Raw genomic sequence first — 24,918 nt, 5'->3', positions numbered from 1 at the left:
GACAGCAAACACATTCTTCTGGAACATCTGGCTTATGTGACACGGTTATTGAATTGTCTGGGCTACACAGTCAACAAAGAGAAATCCAGACTAACACCATCTCAGAAAATAATTTTCCTGGGTTCCAACTTGGACACAAACACCCAGATGGCCTATCTTACGCCAGGAAAACAGGGGCAACTAACTCAGTACTTCAGGACGCTAGCAAATTGTACCAGGCTAACTGCAAGGAAAATCCTGCAGGCTCTGGGCTTCATGGCATCTTGCATTCTTCTAATCCCATGTGCAAAGTTGCATATGAGGAAACTTCAATGGTACCTAAAAAACATATGGTCTCAACACAGCCACAGTTTGGAAACAATATTACCATTAATTCCATGTTTGCAAAAGGAATTCCTATGGTGGGCCCAAGCATGCCAAACAAACACAGGTCTACCATTCTGCAAGCCTCAAGCAAATCAAGTCATCACAACAGACGCCTCAGACTACGCCTGGGGGGCACACATGACAGACAGGTGCATTCAGGGCAAATGGTCCCAAAAAGAAAAGCACCTTCACATCAATCAAAAGGAAATGCTAGCAGTAATAAACACAATTACAGCTTTCAAGAACCTCCTGCATCCAGGACAATTATTGATAAGAACAGACAACACCACAGTAATGTGTTACATAAACAAACAAGGAGGAACACATTCATACCCCCTGTGCAGGCTGGCCATGTCACTTTGGAACATGGCTCTGGAATGGAAAATCGAGCTTCAAGCACAGTACCTGCCAGGTTTGGAAAACACGCTGGCAGATAATCTAAGCAGAAATATGATAGACCCGCACGAATGGCAGTTGCATCCTCAAGTGTTTACAATGATAATCCAAGCGTGGGGAAGGCCAGACATAGATCTCTTTGCCTCCCACAAGAATCATCAATTGACAAAATTTTGCTCAAGGACATACCATCCAAAGGCCTGGAGAGTGGACGCCCTTTCTTTCAGTTGGGCAGCAAGGAGAGCTTACGCCTTCCCACCTTTACCTTTACTGACCAAGGTGCTCTTGAAAGCAAGAGCAGACAGACCAAAGATGATACTGATTGCTCCAGACTGGCCAAGACAACACTGGTACCCACTCCTGAGGAGCCTATCACATTCTCCGCCCTGGACACTACCTCTAATGCCTCTTCTCCTGACTCAGCACAGCTACAAAACTCTTCACAGTCAGCTGAAAACACTCAATCTGGCTGCATGGAAAATTCCTTAGCACCACAGCAGACCCTACTCTCCAAGGAGGTGCAGGATGTCATTCTGGAGGCCAGAAGGCCATCTACTAGAAAAGCTTATTCCGCAAAATGGAAACGGTTTTGCGCCTGGAATGAGAAAAAGGGCCAGGATCCTAGAGAACTGAATTTGCCTCAGATATTACAGTATCTAGCTGAGCTGTTGAACAGTGGACTTTCATTTTCCTCCATCAAATTCCATGCCTCAGCCATTTCTGCAGAATACAACACAGATCCACCCTTATTCTCTCACCCACTCTTAAGGCAGTTCCTCAGAGGGGCTAAGAATATAAGACCTCCAAGGAAACAACCAATACCAGCATGGGATCTTAATTACATTCTAGAAAAATTAACATTGCCTCCTTTTGAACCAGCTGCCTCAACAGATTTGCAATACTTGTCCTGGAAAACAGATTTCCTTCTGGCTATTACCTCAGCTCGTAGGGTCTCGGAATTACAAGTCCTCGTGGCTGTGCAGCCCTTTCTCATCTTCCATCAGGACAGGGTTTCCCTACGAACCAACCCGTCATTTATGCCTAAGGTAGTATCCAGGGTAGCTTTAAATTAGGCCATACATTTACCTACCTTTTACCCCAATCCACAAAAGAAAGGGGAAAGGCTGCTACATTCCTTAGACATCCATAGACAGCTACGTTACTATTTGGACCGAACAAAGCCTTTCAGGAAATCAGAACAACTCTTTCTGCCCTATGCTGTAGGAGCTCAAGGAAAGCCAATTTCCAAACAGACAATTTCAAAATGGATAGGCCACTGCATACGGTCTTGTTACTCCTTTCATGGCAAACCTGTTCCTACAGGCATCAGATCCCACTCCACAAGGGCCACAGCTACCTCTACAGCCTTCCTCAGAGGAGTCCCTACCAAAGATATTTTGGAGGCAGCCACTTGGAGTTCTGTGCATACCTTCACAAAACACTACCACCTGCCTTTATACTCCAAAACTAGAGCAGGCTTTGCCACTGCTGTGTTGCAGGGCATTCTGGCTGCTCCCAGTTCCACCTAGTGCCTACCACCCTGTGCGTAGCTTTGGGATTCTACCCATCTGTAATTACTGCAGCTGTATGCACGATGAACATAGTACAGTTTTGTACCTACCATAAATGTAGATGTTCGAGTGCTAATACAGCTGCAGTACAGGTTTCCCTCCCTCCTTCCCCTCTTGGTAAAGGCCTAGTGGCTAACACCTCCTCATACAACCTGATTGGGTTATCCTTCTATGGTGTATTTGCTTGCAATTACTGATTTTTGATTATATTGCATTGCATGATTATATATAATTTATGTATTGCCTTCCTTCTGGGGGCACCTGACATCTGGGGCAAGAAAGACTGAAGAACATGGCGTCAGCTGTGTCGTATATACCCCTGTCGCACTGACGTCAGGAAAGAAAGCGACAACAACCGACGCCGGACCTAGACTTTGGAATTCGGCCGACCGAGGACCCGCCTGACGGCAGAGAACCCATCTGTAATTACTGCAGCTGTATTAGCACTCGAACATCTACATTTATGGTAGGTACAAAACTGTACTTTCTTCTTCAATGTATGACTCGGACATTAGATTGAGCAGCTATGTGTCCCAGCGCGTGCACGCACACACACACACACACACACACACACACACACACACACACACACACACACACACACACCCCACAACAGCACTCATTGTCTCACAGACTCAGACAGCCAGTGACACTGGATCATCACAAAGTCTTTTGCAGTAATTCTTTTCAGCTCCACCTCACATATACAGTGCAGTCATTTTTTTTTCTGTTTCTACAGCACTCGCACATTTTCCTGTGGAAGACATTGTACACTTGTATTCCCTTCCCCATCTGGTCATGGTAATGCACTATTTAGGTTTGTACTAGGCTAATGACCCCAGGGGCCTTTTTACACCTAGCCATGCTATGCTTCCCAAGGTGAGAACCAAACCCTGTGCCTTTTGTCTCTGAGGTTCAAACATCATAACTGTTAAGCCAACCCCATTATGCTGATAACTGTGTCATGCCCTTTATACTTTGTTACTTGGGTTGCTAATGTCTGACAGGCAGTGTGGCCAGTCTGTGCATGGGTAAACACAGTCCAGTATTGGTTTTGCATTCATTACTTTTGCTGTAATATATACTTTATTATGGGTTGAAGCTGTGTGCCAGCAATTGCAATAATGTACTGTGCCTATCTTGTTCTGTTCCTGCTACTCAGTCCTCCACTGACTTCTCCTCATTTTAGCATCTACTGCCTGGTGTGCTGGGAGATGCTCATTCTGCGGTTGATTTCATTGCTGCAGCCACCTCTTCATTTTCAAATTGTATAATATTGCACACACAGAAAATATATATATTTTGATCCTACAGCTGACCATTGGCTGCCAGTGTCTTCTCTCCTCTTTCACCAGAACTACCAGACCTGCCTTTAGTCTCTCCCAGACTCTACCTGTCCTTACATCTAGGGCTGGTGAGAAGAACAAAGACTCCAGATCAGCATCAAATTACTGCCAGGAGTGTTTTATGCTATACTTTACTCTTTCCCTACTCCTCTCCACATGCACATGTACATCTGGGAGCAGACATGCAGTGGAGGCATGCTGGCATATCATCTTGTGTCTGCTGCTAATCAGCCAATACTCCCTCCTATACTACCTATAGAAACATGGCCCCAAGTCACCACCAGGTGTTGACCACAAGATGCTAGCAAGTGTTTGTCCACCATGCCAGGATGGGCATGTCCGTCAGTTGCCCAAACCACTAATTGAACCAGAGTTAGCTGGGCTGTAGTCAGAGATTTAGCCCTCTATGTCATAGCACTGGCTGACACACAGAAATATATTATTATATGTGCCAGAGTCATACTGCAGGGTACCACCAGATACATCCATGAAGCAAAAGTATGCCTTTTGCAGCCCAAACACATGCTGCACAATAACCCAGGTTTGTGATAGGGCATAGTTGTATCTCTGGTCTATTACAGTCTGGGATTTCGGAAGGGTGTCATTAACCAGGGCTCCAGGACATATTTGACTTTGCCAGTAAGATGCCAGTGAGGGAAGACTCCCTCACGAACGGCTGATAAAGGTTACATGTATTATAAAAATCCCCCATAATATTGGCAGTCTCCTTTGTGGTATATAGAAACCTCATGTTTTACAGCATGACTTTGGGGAACTGATAGAGTATTCCCGAGGCAGCTACCTGAGTTACTTCCAGTGGGTCCCCTTGTGATTGCTGAAAGATCTCTGTAGCTAGTATATGCTTATGTATCTACTGAAGTGGGCAATCTGTGACTTCCACAGGCCAGAAGATGGTGACACATCTGTCAGCTCCTGTATAGTGTTCCTGTCCATTCTCTACAGGTCCTTAATGTCAGTGTCATGAAGGCCATGAAATGTTAAGCTTGTCGGATGACACTGCGCCTGTTATGGAGACAGTGCACAACACTGTGACTTGTAGTGGCAGTAATAGCCAACTTGTTATGTATACACATTCATTAATGCTGTGGCAATTCTTAGTATATTTCTGCAATTGCACTGCATGTACATGAGGATTTCACTGTGGTCTTTGTCACTAGTGCTCACACCCCAAGCTGCACTCTTTATATATTTCTGAATCACTTTGCCATCTTGGTTTACCTCCTTTCATACATGAAGCCCCTTATTTTAATACTGTTGCTCATTAGCACCTGCTTATACAGCCATTAACGTACACTGCGAGCACCTTTGCTACTTGGCCTCATATTGAGTGTGTCTTTGAATGGCACTCCAGCCTACACCTGATCACTCACCTGACCACACTGCAGCAAATGTTTCTGAATCTCAACCAGTGTCCAGTACAACAGATTAATGATGCATACGGTTGAGGTCATAGATAAATAAATCACAAACATTTAAAACTGTGTAATAAAACCCTTTACTTAAAGTAAAGCTTTTCACCTGAAAAGTACATATGCAAACAGGCGTAATATTGCCCAAGAAATGTAAAGTAAAAGTTCTGAACACAAAGATGTCATAGTAAACTGTGACTGTCTAGGCCCTAATTGATTTTAGCTAAAGATATAATGCACACAGTCTGTCACTAGATTTCAATATCGGAATAAAATATATAGAGTTCTTAGAGACAAATGTCTGGGCAATCCAGAATTCTCCAACTGACACCCCCCTCTATAGATATATATATATATATATATATATATATATATATATATATATATTTGTGTGAGTGTGTGTATTATATGTGGGTAGGTTAAGTACTATAGGACCAGAGTGAAAATATTAGTAAGTTAACATCACTGGTTTAGAAGAACTGATTAGTTTATGTGTAACACTGTCTTCTGAAACAGCATTTTCTTAGTCTAATTTCTAATGTGTGTGCCAGGATTAGTGTTTCTAATAAGCATATATTTTAAAAATTTTCTCCAGTAATTTATATAAGGATTTATTAGTGATTTACATGCACTCATTGTTTAATGTTACTGAATATGGTGCTTTATTTTCTTTTGGTCTCAACATCAACTTTGTCTTGTATACGCATTTATTATTTAGTGGAGTTAACCATATGAATGCGCTCATACCTCTCAACCTGGAAACATCAAAAATCTGGACAAGCCCCATGAAAAATAGATACAAATCTGTATGCTGATTAACATAAACGTTGCATACATAATTATGTAACCCCACCCACTCCAATGGAATTGTGGCATATTGACTTTCAAACACAAACTGAAGAGCAGACAACCAAAGTATGCCCCCAGACCCTGTAGTAAATGGTAACCATTTTTTTAATGTGTAGCAATGATGTTCACTGGGAAAGGTGAAGATGATGAAACTCAGGATTTTGATTTTGTTGACTTCTAGAATGTGAGTTTTATGGTAAACGTAGGGCATTTAATGGTAGGCAGTATTCTAATGTTAGCAAAATAATAATATAAGATTTTTATTCTTTTGTGGCCTTTGAATAAATAGATTTCAACATTTTGGATTATATCTGGCTTCGGTCTCATTCCCTTATTTGGTTCTCCAAAAGCGAACTTTTTGTGTGGTTTGAGTTTTTGTTGTTTGCTCTTACATCTCTTTGTTGGTTTTTAATATTATAATTTGCTAGGACCTCCAAAAGTCATTTTCCATGGCCTACTGATCAGTGGCGTAGCAACAGTTTGTGCCGCTGGGGCTGTCAGTTTGCCGCCACCCCCCCCACATAATCATGGTTGAATGGGGCCCCCCCATACACAGCCCTCCTCCCTGCAGCCATTCCAGTGCCCCATTGCTTGGCTATTTGGCCCCATTTACCATTAACACTGTAATGTGCATACTGCTTTACTTCTACAATGATTTGGATTTCATTTAAAATTTGTATTTTACATTTTGCAGCACAAACACTAATAGACATCTGCTAAACAAAGCAATGCGGTCTCACAATGAAAATAGACTTAGCATTAAAACTTCTCTGCCCTTGAAACTCACATTAATTGAAACGGCATTGAAACCCACATTCAAAGAAAATGCATCTGGCCAGTGGTAGATAAAGATTACGTTTGGGCTGTTTTCAAATCATAGGCCCCTTGCACATGAAACATTCATGTGTTCTTTGATACACCTTCCTGATTGTATTAAAGTATATTCCTAGTATAATACAGTACAGTTGTTAGAGCGCATTTTAAATTTATTGTTTTGAACATTTTTCCAGTAAGCAATGAAACAAAATGCATGAACCAATAATGACAAAACTCCCAAGTTCAGAACATTTCCATCATAAAAGTCTACTCAAACTTCTACAATCTACCAGTATCAGTAAATATTCACAATCTCTGCAGAAGTAAAAGTCATTGAAATAATTCTACATTAAAAAGATCTGTAACTAATGAAGAGGTCGCTGCTAGCAAACAACTTTATATTTTATTGTTTAATCTACAAATAAAGTGCCTGTTGCCCTTGAGGAATAATAAATTGCCTATGTTACATTAAAAAAATGATAAGCTAGTAATATTGCAATAGAGAATGGATGGCAAACCACTAACAGGTTCATAGTTACTAGTTATCGATGCCAAAGAGGACATTCTCAGGACTGCAGCATCCACCCTCTTTAAAAGTAAAACACAGTACAGTATCAGCAATACATCTACATACTGTGTGATTAGAACCCACAGCCTTCTGCATCAAAAGCAAATATTCTACCTGTTGTGCAACTAAGAATGCAAGGAGACTTGGCATAAGCAGCACTAAACTTCTCTTCACCTGAAGGTCTCAGCTCCTTGCAAAATCCACTCGACACTCAACTGTATCTCTCAACTTTGCAGCACAAGAAATCTGGAAAAAGCCAAAATTTATTGGGGGGACAAAAGCCCAAAATCCAGGGACACATTTTAAACATAGCTTGTATAATCTTGGAAAGTTGCTAGAATAAAATGTTGTGTTACCACCATGCATTTGCTGAAAGATAGGAAGACTGAAACTTAAATGTCTATCATTTAGTGAATTCAGTTCTCACCATAGCTCTCAACCTCTTAGCACAAAAAACCTGGACAAAGCCAATAATGGGGGAATACAGCCCCAAAATACGGACAAATTTCAAATATTGATCGTATAAACTTAGAAAATTACTAGACTAAAAGGTTTTGTGTTATCATGTATTTTCTGAAGAATATGAAGTGTGAAATTCAAATGGCTGTAATTATTTAGTGAATTCAATCCTCAGTGATTTGCCACAAAAATCCAGAAAACCACAGATTTTATGAGGAGCAGAAAAAAAATACGAGGCAAAATTCTGGACAGCTTTCACAAGTGGTGGTGGGTAGGGAATTCAGGCTCTTGCTGCCTGTATCCAAGGTACAGGGTTTGAGCCTGTGTAACTGTAGCTACCAGGTATATTCAACTGGGACATTTTACACACACACACACACACACACACACACACACACACACACACACACACACACACACACACACACACCCACCTCTTCCTAATGACCAATAAATGCAGTGACTGCAACTTAACGGATGTCTTCCACACGTTCTGAATGGCCAGAACTCCCTACACACACCAAAAACAATGGTGATAAATGCAACTTAAAATACAACTAAAGTCCAAAAACAACGGTGATAAAGTAAGCAATGCCATTAACAAAACAAGCTGGCAGTGTATCTGATAAGACTAAGCAGGAGTGAGTACGTTTACAATAACAAAACGGGTCAGCACACACACCTTCCTTCTGAATGACCGATAAATGCAAAATGCACCTTCTGAATGATTGCACTTTAATGGATGCCTTCCGCACCTTCTGAATGGCCTTACACACACCAAAAACAATGAAAACAATGGGGGTAAATGTACCTTAAAATAAAGTCCAAAAACAATGGTGATAAAGTAAGCAGTAAGTAATGCCGTTAACAAAACGGGCTGGCAGCGTATCTGATAAGAGTAAGCAGGAGTGAGTGCACTTAAAATAACAAAATGGGCCAGCAGTGTATCTGATAAGAGTAAGTAAGAATGGAGTGCACTTACAATAACAAAACGACGAGCGTATCTGATAAAAATACAATTCTTGTTTCTTACCTGGAGGCTGAGGCAGACGTGTGTCATTGGGCAGGCAGACGTGTGTGGTTGGGTGCTCTGCAGAACTTGTACATAACTGCCATTCCCTATTTTCCTCCCTCCAAAACAGCTTAAAATAAATATTCACAGACACAGAATCCAACAGGCAGTAGCTGATGTCATCATGCATGCCCCTGTTGGCTGGATATGCGTGGTGACGTCAGCTACAAATTTAAAGTTGCAATACAAAAAAAAAAAAAAAATAAAAAATTGGGAATTAAAGGGGCCACGCGTGAATTTGTGGCACCTCATTATTTTGCCCTCAAAACCAGCAAATACCGAGGAATTTGGTATGGTCAAAAGGTATGAATGTGCTTAATCGCATTGTGTGTTTTTTTACACACCTACTTATTGGTAGGGGAAATCATTTTAGATTCCTGAGTTTTTCATTTTACTTACTTATATTAATTTTAATAACCTACGGAAGTTTTTTTCCCTCAAGGTCATATTATTCATTTTCCTTTATATCAGCATAATCACCCAACCCAACTCTTATCTCTGAAGTTTTTGTAATGAACCTCTCTAGTCTCAGGTTAAGGGCCCCTCAAGACTATGGCGCCTTCCTTTCCTGAATAGATTCATGATTTCCTATAATTTAGCTCTAGTTTCACACATTCAGATTAAGTGTCTATTCAACAAAGATTCACATGTTTACTCTCCTACCACAGGCTGAAGTTGTGTTAGTTTTACAACCTGCAACATCTGCACAGTTTCAGTATGTATGAATATTGGCAGTGGACCTATCTTCATATGATACCTAATTCTTCGTAGCACTATAATAAGAATCTGTGAACTATACATGGCTCAGTTATAGGCAGATTACAACTTTTGCCATTATCTGGAGCATACTGGAATAGGAGTTAGTCATATTTAACCCTCTTCAGTCCACTGTCACAAATGATGTAAGTTGTCTTAGACCTAGCACGTGTGGAGTCCTTGTATGGTTATTGGCATATTACTTATAATTGATATATTACCAGATATATTCTTGCTTTCATGGAAAGGGTTGTGTATCACCTGACATGCAGGATGCAACGTAGATACATCAAGTCAGTGGGACAACTATCATAGTCCTGATTAACTGCAATTATGATTACAACAGTATAACATTTAAGGGTTATAAATTGACTGGTTGTCATGCATTTGGTTGTACTTGTTGGCCATTTTAATATGGCAAATGACATCTATTTATTGCCTTACAATGGATGCGCATACCCAGTGACAATTGGTATGTAAAGTGTCTGTATATCAATTAGGTATTAGCTACATTGGATGGGAATGTAGCATATAAGTTAAAACCTATTAGCTACCAATAGGAGTAGATATACACAACAGGAATGGAAGATGAGACCTATCCTGACTCCAACTCAAACGAATTGACAATGAACTATGTGTTAAAGCATAAATATAAACAATGCATGTCGTAAACAGGAGTTAGATCTGACAAAGGTCAGTTAAGGCTGAAAACATTGATCTGTTTAGATAGTTATTTAGAACTGCCAGTATGTGCGTAGCAGAGTTCATTTCATTTTCAAACAGTACTGCATTTCCATAGTAGCAAATGTATAATTTTTATATATGTCACTACATTTATGAAAAAGACAAGAACAGTGCAACTTTTTTACTGTTATCTTTTAAAGAATTGCCTATTTTTTAAATTCAGTACAGCTTTAGTTCAACTTAGTTTGCTTCTTCCACATTTACCTTCTGAAAGGATGCTTACATTTTTCTTAGCTTATTACAGTTTTTACAGGTATTATTGCTTATAGTATACATACATATCTGCTGTAGTCTGTTTGTGTTAAAAATAAGAGCAAGAAGTTTGTGTTGATAAGAAAATATTAATTTAAACTATTTTGAAGCATTTTGAAATGAAGCTTGTATGAAGATCATTCTGTAGCAAAAATAAAAAAAATACTTGTTTTACCATTTGTTAACTTAAGTTTTGTTTTTCTTTTCAGGTGAGAAGCCTTATACGTGTCATATCTGTAACCAGTCCTTTAGAATTAAGAAGACATTAACTAAACATATGGTCATTCACTCAGATGCCCGTCCATTCAACTGTACAGACTGTAGTGCAACATTTAAACGAAAAGATAAGCTGAAGTATCATATGGATCATGTGCATGGATCAAAGAATGCTGGACGTTCACCTGTACGTGAACCAGAAGATAAACTGGTAACCTTACCTGTCCACTATGCATCTGATTCTAAAGTCTACCAGACTGAAGCTAAGGAGTACGTGGAAACCACCAAGGTTTATCAGACAGAAGCCAAACAAATGTTACCGAACATTTCTGGAGATGTGTGTGTGCCAGTTATCCTTGTGCCTGTGCAGATGTCTGATGTTTCTGCTCAGGCAGATCCAGTTCATCATTCGGCTTCATTATCACCTCAGTCACATGGTATACTTCCCCACCAGCAGCAGCCTCAGCAGACAGATTATCAGAGGGCTACAGATCTTGCCTTCCTGGAGAAATACACCCTTACTCCTCAGCCTGCAAACATTGTTCATCCCGTTCGGGCCGATCAGATGTTAGACCCACGTGATCAGTCGTACCTTGGCACATTACTAGGACTGGATTCTGCTTCCGCTAGCAGTGCTTCCGTTCAGAGCCTGAACACTGACCACCCATAGTATGATTTTGAAAACATTTCATGAACCAGCTCACCGCTTCATGATAATGTTGTAATGTGTCAGCATGGAAACTTATTTGTTTAGAGTAGTACATGGGAGTCACTCTGTGATGGACTGCACCTTTGTACTCTGCATGACGTAAAGTGGTACAGATGTTAATATTTTTAAACTTTAATTTTACAGATATCCTAAGTTTATCTCACATTTTTAACAATATATGAATTTCAGAAGTATTTGGATTGGGATGTTTGCCCTTCATTGCTTAGTTTTATTATGCCATCATAAGAAACATTGTAAGCAGAAATAAAATCTGGAAAAGAAACCCATGAAATTTGATGGCAGGGAAAATCCTTTCAATCCATTATATAATATTTAAACCAGCTGTACAGGTTTTTCTGGCTTTAGATTTGCTGCATCTTTCTAGACATACAGCTAGTAAATAAGTCATATTTCTAAATCCTGAGACTCTGATACTGACTGTGCGGTGCTGAGTAATAATCCCCTGACTGAAACCTAGGTGATTAGAGATCAGATAGTGATCTGTGCACCAGAGGAGCTGGTGAAGGAAGGCGAAAGTGATTGTCCAGTGCTAGCTCTCCCATTCCTAGGATAGGGAATCAGTCCACTGCAGTGCCAGTACCTGGTGGAGAAGGGGTGTACAGTATGACCCTCTGGCCTAGGGACGTGCACTTGGCTTTGACCAACTGTGTTCATGCAGTAGCCTTCATTTGTGTGGGTGCATTTATGCACACAGGGGAAGGCGTACCTAGCTCGTGTTTCTGTAAGCATTGATGTCAGCAGATAAAGGTCAAGGTTAGGCCAAAAACAGAAAGTTCACAGATGTTACCCATTAAGGGAAATGAATGTAGCTAGATTTTCAGCAGGCATAGGAGAAAAATCAAATTAAAGAATTGTAGTGTAGTTTTTCACTGACTGAAAGAAACTGTTTTATAAACTTAGCTCTTTTTAAACTGAGGAAAAGGAACTAGTTGCATTTTATTTGTTGCTGTTTTTACAGTAGCTGTGCTGCCTGTTATCGGCAGTTATTTAGAGGCCATTGCCTGTGTTTTCTCTGAGGGACATATGCTAGTTAAAGTATGAGTGAAAGTGTTTGTTTTTTAAACCTTTGAGCAAGCTGGCGTCTCAAACTGTGTCAGTCATAGCAGGCCAGATGGAAACAATGTGACTGTCCCAGAGAGCTCTCTCTTCTTCTCGAGTAATTGTAGGTAGTGTTATATTTTCAGGAACACTGAAAGGGGGATAAATGGGAAGACTATTCATATTTTTCTCTGGGATAATTTGACTTTTTTATTTCTCTATCTTTGATGATGATTGAAAGGGAAAGACTGGCAGATGTTGACAAGGAAACTCTTTTTGGGATTGCAGGTCCTAATCTGAAACTCTCAGGCAGTAGTATGCACATATATAGAACTTGCTTCCATGTTCATTTTTTTTTTCATTTTTTTCTCCCCCAATCTGAGACTTATAATCAGCAATGACCAGATCTGGATGCTTTCAACTCCCTTTCTAGTAATTGGGTCTCATCACTCAACAGGGATGGAGTTCAGTTTTCTTCCATCAAAAATAGCATTTGTGCTATTTCATATATTTTCATCATGTTCATTTTTCAACCTGGCTTCTAACTTGTATTAGTGTAATAGTAGCAGGCAAATTATTGTTGCAGAGAGGCATACTTGTTTTCTCATTTTGGCTTGGCACGTGACTGTCCCCTTTGTTTGTTTTGCCACTGTTCTAACATATCCACAATGGGTTTCAGGTACAATTTTTTGCAAAATTATTTACTATATTGTTTTATTTACATTTATTAACTATAAGTATATGGGATCATAGGATGTTACTAGGCTAATGGCCCTGGGACCCTTACAAGCCTAGCTAAGAGTTTTTCCCCAGAATGAAACCTCAGTCAGCACCTGTTGCCCCTAGCAGTGAGGGACACAGGTGGAACCCCTGAGACAAATTTGTGGTTTCCCATCCAATCATCAAGGTTTCACTTGAAGAGGGTCAGCAAGGTGCTCTGTTTGACATGTATGGGAAGTCTATTCCAGAGATGGGGCAGCCTCTGGGAAACAAACCTGTCTCTCCAGCAGGTTTTGTTGATTAGTATATGTCACCATATTTTAAAATTGTACTATACTCTACAGCTGTTTTACATCTGTTTTCTTCTTGTCTTGCATCCTTAACTGGACTAATGTCTATATTTAAATGCTATTTTTTTTAACTGTATAATGCAAATAATAATGTGGAGCTTTTCTCCCTGGGCCTCCGCTGAAAACGGACCTGTGTCCAGTCGGACTCTCCCGGTCAACAAATGTAAATAAATAAATAAATTAATAAATGTTGCATATTAGATTCAGGCATTTCAACTGGGTAATATGTGAGCAGTTAGACTTATGGATATGGAGCATCTCTATCAGAGCAGGGTCCAAGATTGCCTTGTAGGTGAGACACAGATCACCCCTGAGCAATCCGTACGGTACCAAATAGAGTGATAGTGATTTGAGCCTGTCTGCATTGTACAGGTGTTGAAGGCCATGGATTTTCTTTGAGAGGTATTTCAGTGGCCTTTCCAGTTGGTGCAGATGTTTGGAGAGGTACATACCAAACTGGGTATTATACTCAATTATTGGTCTAATGAGGAAGGAGTATAGAGAGGTAATAGCCTCCTTTTTTCTGAATGCAATCCCTTTACTTATGAGATGAACGAAGTAAAAGGTTTATGTTCTTCGTGTTTCACTGTTGCAGTCATCACACTTGGGTTATCTGCCTGCAGGTAGCCCTCAGTCGGCCCGAATACTAGAGACTTAGTATTTCTGTGTCGGATGCTGTCGCTCCAGGACTGACGTCAGGTCGCCAGGGGTATAAAGACAGGCAGCCGATGCCATTACATCAGTTTTTCTTGCCAAGGAGCCCAAAGCAGAAGCAGTTAGCAAGTGCCGGTCGGCCGCTACCTGAATTTCCGTTTACAGATTGAATAATCCTGAAGTCTTCTAAAGCTAAGTACCCCATTGGGGATCCTTTTTTCTTGTTCTAACCGATGTCAGAAAAAGTTAACAATTGTCTTGCCTGTGGAAAGCAAATACCTCACAGAAATTTTCATTCTTACTTCGCCACCTGTTTAGGCCCAGACCACAACGTCTCTCACTATCAATTTTCTGCTTTAACGTCCAAACCATTCATCGTAGGGCTGTCTTTGTCGCTAAATTCTTTCGCTCTTGATCTCCGTATTCTGAAATGGCTTCAGTAAGCCATCCGACTACCGATATTCTGAAAAAACATAAAGATAAAGACAGAGACAGGCCGCTTAGGTCCAAGGCTGCCGACGACGCTTCCATTAAGGTAGTCACCAGTCAGCCGGTACTCAGTGAGGAGCTTTCGCAGCCCCTGATGCCTGCTTCAGTGAATTCGCAGGCCTCTACCGAGACCCATTCGGAATCCGGTATGCAGTGAGACTCTTCTTCGACTATGGAACCTGTGGATGTCTCTACCTTGGATGTGTCGGAGCCGCTGTGCAGGCTCCGGCTTCTGAGGCAGTTCTTCGCTCAACCGATGTTCAACTCAAACCAACAACTTCTTTTTTAACCAAAACTACCAAGTTTCTTAGGTCCAGAGTATGCACTACGCCTAGAAAGCGGACGACCAAAGCACATGCACCTACTCCCATGCCATAAAAACAAATGCTTAGAATAGCTGAAGATCTTATTATGCTGATTAGGGGAAGTCAGTCTTCCCCTGCTAAGAGAAAAAGAGACCAGTTCTCTACATCTTCTGCAGACCAGGAGTCCGATGAATCTGAGATTTCTGATTATGAAGACATGCCCTTATCTTCTTATGAGGATTCAGATGCAGAGGAATCCATTCCCTCTGCCTCCCCTCCAAAGGATTTTTCTTTTGGTGAAACCTTGCATACCTTAAGAGAGCATTTCCACTGGGAGTGCCAAGACTATCCTCAGTCTAAAAAGAGATTCAGAGAATTCCTAGAGTTGCCTCAGCACAGGCCCTGATCAATACCCCCCTGTCCTGGATGTTGTTGATGATGTTTTTATGGAATCCAGTCTTACTCCTGACACTTTACCTCCTGCCCCTAGGAAACCAGACAGGTACTACAGAGTACCTGACACTCACAAATTTATTTGCAAGAATCCTACTGCTGACTCAGAGATAATTTCCCAGGGGCCTAAAGGTATCAAGGCAACTTAAAGCCAAGAATCCCACCCCTTCGGACAGGGATTCCAGAGCTTTGGACAGATGGGGTAAGAAGGTATATACCTCTGCAGCTCTTGCTGTTAGGGTATTGAATTGCCAGTTTAACATGCTGAAGTACCAGCAACATATTATGGAACTTATTAAACATAAAGTGTCAACCTTTACAGACTGTGCAGAAAATAAAGAATTGCAGGAGCTTATGCACTCTGCAAGCCAAGTCAGCAAGCATGCTTTGCTGTGAGGCTTTGATGCCCTAGAAGCATCTTGCTGGGCAGCAGTCACTGGCTCTGTACTGAGAAGACATGCTTGGCTCAAGGAGCAGACCTTGCCAGATCATGTCAAATCAAAGTTACTAGATGCTCCTTTGAAAAAGGACAGTTTGTTTGGCACCAAAGCAGAAGAGATTCTTAAAAAGATGGAAGAAAAAGCTAAGTCAATGCAGACTGTTAAAGAGTTCTTACAAGTGCAACCCCGTAGATTCAGTAGGCATTGCCCTTCCATACACTGGTCCTTTCCAGCCCCCTCCAGGCCTTCTCAAATCAGTCCCAGGGGAAAAAGACCACCCAGACTACAGTCTCAGAGTATGCAGAGATCTACGCAATGGAGTGCCCCCATCCCTAAAGCAGGGACTGGTAAGCCACCCCCTTACGGAAAAAAACTCACAATGACTTTCTTATTCCACTACCCAGCCCTGCCAAATTGCTTGTGCCCCTAGGAGGAAAACTTGCCGTTCATGCAAAAAAACTGGATGTCCATCACATAGGACTGGTGGGTCCTCAACATTGTATCCTAGGGGTACAAATTTTATTTCCATTCACTGCCAGCCTCAAACGGGTTTCCAGACCTTCCTCCAAACCAGTGGGCTGAGGCTCAAAGCCAAGTAGCTTCCCTGCTCAAGATCAGAGCTATTCAGCCGGTTCCAGTAGAACAGAGGGGTCAATCATTCTACTCCAGACACTTCCTGGTACCCAGGAAAAAGGATGGTTGGCACACAATCCTGGATCTTTCAGTTCTCAACACCTTCCTGGTGGTACCAAAATTCAAAATGCTTACCCTGCAACAGCTTCTTCCTATGCTAGCAAAGGATGCCTGGTTAGTCACCCTAGACTTAAAAGAAACCTATCTGCACATCCCCTATAAGGGAGTCATGCAGGAAGTATCTACGTTTCAGGGCAGGATCTACGCATTATCAGTTCTCTGCACTTCCCTTTGGCTTATCTACTGCACCCAGAGTTTTCACAAAATGCCTGGCTTCAGCCATTGCATTCTGCAGGCAGAGAAATGTCCAAATTTACCTGTACTCTGATGACTGCCTGATTCAGGCAGACAGTCAGGAATTGCTTTTGCAGCACCTGACATTTGTGAAACGCCTTCTCACTTCCTTGGGGTACACCATCAATGAAAAGAAATCAAAACTGGTACCCAGTCAAAAGATTGTATTCCTGGGAGCAAGCTTGGATACAACATCCCAGACGGCATTCCTCACTTCAGAAAAACAAGTCTATCTGACAGCCTACTTCTAACAAATGGCCACCAGAACCCAGCTATCCACAAAAAAAAAATACTGCAGGCCCTAGGGTTCATGGCCTCATGTATACTGCTAATTCCATATGCAAAATGCGTATGAGGAAACTTCAGTGGTACTTAAAAAGTCTTTGGTGCCAACATTCTCAGGACCTGGAAACAGCCATTCCTATCATACCCTGTCTAATGACAGATTTCCTTTGGTAGGCAAAAGCATGCAACCACAACAAGGGACTGCCCATTTCTCAACCCCGTTCCACCTAGTCTCTAACCACAGATGCATCAGACTATGCCTGGGGAGCACACATGAATGGCAAATGCATTCAGGGCCACTGGAGCCCAAGTCAAATTCATCTGTACATCAACCAAAAAGAGATGCTAGCTGTGCAGAATGCCCTGACAGCTTTCATATCCCTACTCTTTCCAGGACAACTGCTCATAAAAACAGACAACACCACAGTTATGTGGTACGTCAACAAGCAGCGGGGAACCCACTCCTACCCACTCTGCAGGTTAGCCATGGCCCTGTGGCACACGGCCTTGGACATGCAAGTCCATCTGCAAGCTCAATTCCTGCCAGGCAAACAAAACTCCCTAAGAGACGACTTAAACAGAAATCTCCTAGACCCACATGAGTGGCAATTGGAGCCCAGCACCTTCAAACTTCTGATTCAGAAATGGGTGACCCCAGAGGTGGGATCTCTTTGCCTCCCCCTACAACCACCAGCTCAGCAAATTCTACACCAGGAATCCTCACAGCAGGGCCTGGAAAGTGGATGCCTATCTTTTCAGTGGGTAAATCTCTCAATCTATGCCTTTCCCCCTCTGCCCCTTCTCTCAAGAGTATTACTCAGGATAGGACAGACCAAGGACAATTCTGATTGTCCCGGACTGGCCATGCCAGCACTGTTACCCTCTCCTGCACAGCCTGTCACCGGTACCACCCTGGCACCTACACCAGAACCCAACCCTGCTCTCTCAGCAGGAGGGACAGATTTTGTATCCACAACTGCAAACCCTAAATCTTGCAGCCTGGCTTATTCCTTGATTTCTCCCTCAGCAAACCTAAACAAGTAGGTGCTGGACGTCATTCTTGTAGCCAGAAGACCCAGTACAAGAAAATCCTATGCTGATAAGTGGAAAAGGTTCTGCTCCTGGATTCAGTCTAAAGGAGAAGACACAACTCTGCCCTCCCTGCCTCTAATCCTGGATTATTTAGCAGAACTACTTCACAAAGGCCTGTCCTTCTCCTCCATTAATATACATACCTCAGCCATTTCAACTCATTACAACACAGAGCCACCTCTCTTCTTGCACCCTGTTATCAAACAGTTTCTGAGAGGGGCAAACAACTTAAGGCCACCAAGTAGAGCACCCACCCCTGCTTGGAACCTTAACTTTGTACTGGAAAAGCTCTTGCTTCCCCCCTTTGAACCTGCTGCATCAGCTGAGTTAAGATTCCTCTCTTGGAAAACAGCCTTGCTTCTGGCCATCACTTCAGCTAGAAGAGTGTCCGAGCTACAAGCACTTATGGCTGTGGAACCCTTCATTATTTTCCATGCTGATAGGGTTTCCCTCAGGACTAACCCTTCCTTTATGCCTAAAGTGGTGTCCAGTGTGGCTCTCAACCAATCCATCCATTTGCCAACTTTCTTCCCTAATCCTCAAAATAAAGGGGAAAGGATCCTGCACTCCTTGGGTGAGCACAGACAGCTCAGATTCTACCTTGATAGAACTAAGCCCTTCAGAAAATCTTACCAGTTTTGCAACAGGGGCAGAGGGCAAGGCAATTTCAAAACAACCAATTTCCAAATGGATAGCACACTGCATCCATTTCTGCTACAAATACCATGGGAAGCCAACCCCTCAGGGGGTCAGAACACATTCCACTAGGGCAGCATCTACGTCTACAGCATTACTCAGGGGAGTCCCTACCAGGGACATCCTGGAAGCTGCCACCTGGAGTTCAGTACACACCTTCACCAAGCATTACCACCTGCCTATCTTTTCCAAATCCAGGGAAGGCATACTAGCCAGCCCTAACTCTTCTTGACTGTCTCCACCCTTCTTCAGCTTTAGGAATCCACCAAAGTGTGATGAATGCAACCGTGAAACACGAAGAACATAGTACAGTTGTGTACACTTACCATAAATATAGATGTTTGAGTGTATTCACTGTTGCAGTACTGGTTTCCCTCCCTCCTGCCCCCTGTTTTTTCTCTCTCTCTCCTCTCTATGGCTATTACTCACCCCTTGCAGTGGTATTGGTATTTACTTTTTACTGGTGGTGTTTTCCCCACCATAACTTAGCTCCCTATTTGGGGGGGCTCCTGACATTTGGGGCAAGAAAAACTGATGTAATGGCATCGGCTGCCTGTCTTTATACCCCTGACGACAGTCCTGGAGTGACAGCATCCGATGCAAAAATACTGAGTCTCTGGTATTCGGGCTGACTGAGGGCTACCTGCAGGCAGATAACCCAAGTGTACACAACTGTACTTTCTGACCACCGTCGCTACATGATGGTCAAATGTGAGGTTATCAACCTGAGTGCCCAGGTCTCTCACCACAGGTTGTGTGCTTAGGGGGTTGCCGTTGATGTGGTAATCAGTAGGGCCCATGTTTTTGCCGAATGATATGATGATGCATTTTTTTGTGTTTAGCTTAAGGCCATGACTTTGGCACCAGTCATTAGTTGCTGTGAGACTCTCTTGCAGTATGTAAACATCATTTGGGGAGTCAATGACAGCACCCAACTTACAGTCATCTGCAAACTTGGTCAGCCACAGGCCTTTTGTCTTTGTGTGGACCTCTGAGAAGTAGATGCCAAACAGTCGGAGTCCCACGACAAATCCCTGGGGAACTCCACTAGTGGCAGGTCTGCTATTGGAGATATAGTTAGAAAGATCCTATTTTCAGTGGGATGCAGAGGAGTAAGGTTCCAGAAATATCTTCTGTCTCTGTGTAAAGCAGCAGCAGCAGATGCAGAAGGAAAAGGGTCTTGGACATAAAGAACAAATAGAAGCACAGGAAAGAAGTACGTCTCCAGCTGGAGCATCGGCTTTCCATTCAAATCCAAAGCCTCCTGTTATGGAGAGATTTCCCACATTCTGTCAGGAGACCATGACCTCCTTAGCTTTCTCTTTCACCCCCTGTCTCCGTGTGTTTTTCTCTTGTCTCTCTCTTTCTGATAATTTGAGTTTATATCTGTCTTCATGAGTGACAGTAATGATCTTTCATTGAATACTCATATAAAGTGACTAGACATGGTCTCTTTCATGCCACCTGAGGATTAGGGGCCTGTCTTCTGGGCCAGTAGTTATGTTGAGTCTTGTGTTTTCTTTAGTTGGGTTTCAAGGGCAGATTGCTACAGATTTCGTTTCGCCCATTTGGTCAACTAGCCCCAGCAAAATGTAATTTTTTCCTCTCTTCTGCATCTTCCATTAACCTTAGATTATGCCTTGTTGGCTGCTGTATAATCTTCATTTCTTCATAGTCCCCAGGGATGACCTGGGGCAGGTTTTATAGTTCCCTGCAGTAGTTTCCTCGCTCCTGGGCAAATATTTTTCAAAATCTCAGTTCCAGCCTCTTACACCGTGTAGCTAGCTCCATAATCTAGAGTCAGCTTTGCAGCCTACCTTTCATGTACCACTTCCTATACTGACTTACCAGGTGGCTGCTAATTTACCCCATTTGGCATTACATGTAATACTATGGACACTTATCCTAGCCCCTGACATAGTATTGCATTTGCTAATACTTGCCTTCCTGAACTTAGGTTGTAAATAGGTGGTCCCAGTGAAATTACTGATGCTGTTTTACTTAATGTCTTGTCATTCATATTCTTAGCTAAGGTCAGGTCAGATGTTGACCTACCTGATGCTGCCCCTGGTATTAACAGATGTTAGTGTTTTTGTATCCCTCACCTTAGGCCATATACTGGCTGGTGTTATCATCACATCTTCAGTACATGCTGCAGCATGACCATTTGTTTTGGTGCTTCAGTATGGCACCCATGAGATCACCCTAACTTTTTATCTGTCTGCCACATGCTACCATCTGATGGTCTTCAGCCTCCACCAAGGTGTGTTTGTTTTCCCAACATGCCTAGCATCCAGGCTAAGTATCCACCATGAATGAGGTCTGTAAGTTCCTGCACCTCTGGCCAGTGTAGGACGTACTTCAATGACACATGTTTCCAGAAGGCCAGCATCAATAAGGCATCTCCCAGTAACAGACATTGATGTTAGAGATGGACATTCCTTACTTTCTTGCCTCAGAATCCTGAAAGAAGTCTAATTCACACTTCACTGAACCAACTCCAAACATGAATGAATAGGAAGGTACTTCTTTTCCTTGGTAGACTTTAGTTTTGGTTCTGGCCTTAGGATAGAGAAAGAGCAAGTTAATTGACCAGTCATAAGTATGCGTTCCTTCTCGGGCTGTGCTTCAAGAGGTCCATAGAATCCTGAAACAAAGCTATGTGGTTCTTTCCTTGTTTAGTTTATAAGACAGTCATATGGCTCACCTTGACAAAGTGGGTCCTGTATCTTGGAAGTCAGATTGTCTAATGCACACACAGACAAAGATTTCCCATTTTTGATGGGTAACCCTAAGCCAGAAAGCAACTGAATGATGGCTGTTACATTGAAAATGAATCCATCAGCCCAGATCAAAGCATTCCACAACCCCCCACCCCCACCTGACAAGGAACTTCTGTCTGTGTGCCTGTTTGGGAAGTGCATCTTCATGTCTTTTATGATTGCCATTAGGACAGTAAGCTATTTTGCATACATGGCCTACTTTCAGAGAAACACTCTAGACAAAGCGTTTGAAGTGGTAGGACTGCTATGAGAGGATTAGATGTTCTTCATGTTTCACTGTTGCAGTCATCACATTTGGGTTATCTGCTTGCAGTAGCCCTCAGTCGGCCTGATTAACGAAGTCTTGGGTCCTGCGTTGGTTGCTGTCCCTTCTTCCATGATGTCAGGTCGTCAGAGGTATAAAACATGCAGCCGACGCCATTGCATCAGTCTTTCTTGATGTACGGTGCCTGAAGTAGAAGCAGTTCACAAGTGCCGGTCGGCCGACTCCTGAAATTTTCGTTTTCGAGTTTCAGAACCAAAGTCTTCAACTAAAAGCTAAGTACCCCATTGGGTAAACTTTTTCGTGCTCTAAACCAATGTCAGTAAAAGTAAATAATTGCATTACTTGTGGAAAGCAAATACCTCATAAAGATTTTCATTCGTACTGTATTCCTTGCCTAGGCTCTGACCACAAGGTACCTCACTGTCGTTTTGTGCCTTATTTAAACCGCAAACTATCTGTCATCAGTATATTTTCGCTTCTAAATATTTTGGTGCTTGGTTTAATTATCCTGATATGTCTTCGGTAAGCCATCCGACTACCGACATTCCGAAAAAATGCAAAAATAAAGACAGAGACAGGCCGCCTAGGTCCAAAGCTGCCGAAGACGCTTCTCTTAAGCCAGTCGCCAGTTCGCCGGTACAGAGTGAGGTGCTTTCCAGCCTCTGATACCTGCTACCTTAGATTTGCAGGCCTCTACTGACACCCATTCAGAGTCCGGTATGCTGCGAGATGCTTCAACTGTGGAACCTGCGGATGTCTCTAACTTGGATGGGTCCGGAGCCGCTGTGCAGGCACCGGCTTCTGAGGCTGTATTCAGGCCTACTGACTTGTGTATTAAACCAACGCCATCTTCTTCTTCAAAGCCTAAAACTCGAACCATGCCTAGAAAACTGACGCCCAGACTGCATGGTCAGGCCTCTATGCCTAAAAAACAAATGATAAGAATGGCTGAAGACCTTATTACTTTAATCAGGGGGAAGCCAGCCTTCCCCCTCTGAGAGACCTAGGACTGAGTTTACTCTTGATACTTCTGACCAGGATTCTGAATTTTTTGTTTCCTCTGATGACCAGGATTTACCCTTATCTACCTGTGAGGATTCTGATGCAGAGGACAATATTCCCTCTGCTTCCCCTCCAGAGGATGTCTCTTTTGGTGAAACCTTGCATACTCTCAGGGAGCATTTTTGCTGGGTAAGTCAGGATTTCTCTGATTCTAAAAAGAGGCTCAGGGATTTCTTACTACTGCCCCAGCACAGGCCTTTAGCCATACCTCCTGTACTAGACATTGTTGATGATGCCTTTTCGGAATCTAGCTTGGCCCCTGACTCTTTACCTCCTGCTCCCAGAAAACCTGATAGATATTACAGGGTCCCTGACTCTCACAAGTTCCTTTTTAAAAATCCTACTGCGGATCCTGAGACCATTTCACAGGAGCTCAAAAACATTAAAGCTACTACTGCCAAAAATCCTAGCCCTCTGATAGAGACTCCATGGCACTAGATAGATGGGGTAAGAAGGTATACACTTCTGCAACTCTGGCCATTAGGGCCTTAAACTGTCAGTTTCATATGTTAAAGTATCAGCAGCATATTATTGGATTGCTTAAACAGAAAATGATTTGATTCCTGATTGTGCTGAAAATAAGGATTTACAGGATTTACTGCATTCAGCTTAACAAGTTGGAAAACATACTTTGCAATGTGGTTTTGATTCACTAGAGGCATCTTGCAGGGCTGCTGTAACTGGGTCTGTACTTAGAAGGCATGCTTGGCTTAAGGAGCAATCCTTGCCAGATCATGTTAAAGCGAAATTACTGGATGCTCCCTTAAACCAGGACCGCCTGTTTGGCAACAAGGCAGAAGAAGTTCTTAAAAAGATGGAGGAAAAAGCTAAATCTATGTAAACTGTTAAAGATTTTTTACAAGTACAACTCCCAAGGTTTAGTAGGCATTGGCCTTCCAAGAACTGATCCTTTCCTGCCTCTTCCACACCTTCTCAGTCCAAACCCAGATCCAGCAGAGCTCCCAGGCTTCAGTCCCAGGGTACGCACAGGACTGAGCAGTGGGGGCCTCCACTTCTAAATCAGGGAGTAATAAAACTCCCCCCTATGGTAAACTGTCTCAGTGACTTATTTTCAAAACTTCCAAGCACTTCTCAACTGACTGCCCCTTTGGGGGGAAAGATTGCTGTTAATGCAAAGAACTGGGAACTCATTACCCAGGACAAATGGGTTTTAAATATAGTGTCCCAGGGATACAGATTTCACTTCCACACGTTACCAACACCAAGCAGATGGCCAGATCTACCCCCAAAACAGTGGGCAGAGGCCCAAAAGCAAGTACTTTCTCTCTTAAGCATGGGGGCTATTCAGTTGGTACCAGAAGAGGAAAAGGGACAAGGTTTCTACTCAAGACTTTTCCTGGTACCCAGAAAAGTCAGTTCATAGCATCCTATCCTGGACCTGTCTACTCTAAACACCTTTTTGGTGATTCCAAAATTCAAGATGCTGACTCTTCACCAGTTGCTACCTATGCTAGGCAAAGATGCCTGGTTGTCAACACTAGATTTAAAGGAAGCATACCTGCACATCCCAATCAGGGAATCTTGCAGAAGATACCTACGCTTCAAAGCAGGCTACACGCACTATCAGTTCTCTGCACTGCCCTTTGGCTTATCTACTGCGCCCAGGGTATTCACAAAGTGCCTAGCTCCAGTCATTGCATTTTGCAGGCAAAGAAATATTCAAATATACCCATACCTGGACGATTGTCTAATTCAGACAGAAAGCCA

The 24,918-nt window shown here is 42.5% G+C and overlaps 1 protein-coding gene across 2 annotated transcripts in view; it reads left to right on the top strand.

Annotated features, from left to right (window-relative positions):
* ZBTB41 (zinc finger and BTB domain containing 41) overlaps nucleotides 1–11,847 on the top strand; it is a 660,593-nt gene extending 648,746 nt beyond the window's left edge. For both annotated transcript variants that reach the window (XM_044080254.1, XM_044080256.1), the window contains one exon: nucleotides 10,835–11,847. In XM_044080254.1, the coding sequence (XP_043936189.1) occupies nucleotides 10,835–11,511 (677 nt within the window). In that variant the 3' untranslated portion in view covers nucleotides 11,512–11,847. The remainder of the gene's footprint in view (nucleotides 1–10,834) is intronic.
* The last annotated feature ends 13,071 nt before the right edge of the window (nucleotides 11,848–24,918 follow it).

The sequence above is a fragment of the Protopterus annectens genome, chromosome 8.part0 (genome assembly GCF_019279795.1).
Source record: "Protopterus annectens isolate FY-2018-M chromosome 8.part0, PAN1.0, whole genome shotgun sequence".
NCBI classification, from domain to species: Eukaryota; Metazoa; Chordata; order Ceratodontiformes; family Protopteridae; genus Protopterus; species Protopterus annectens.
Note: the sequence above shows the minus strand (reverse complement) of the source record. Positions and strands in the feature narration are given on the sequence as shown.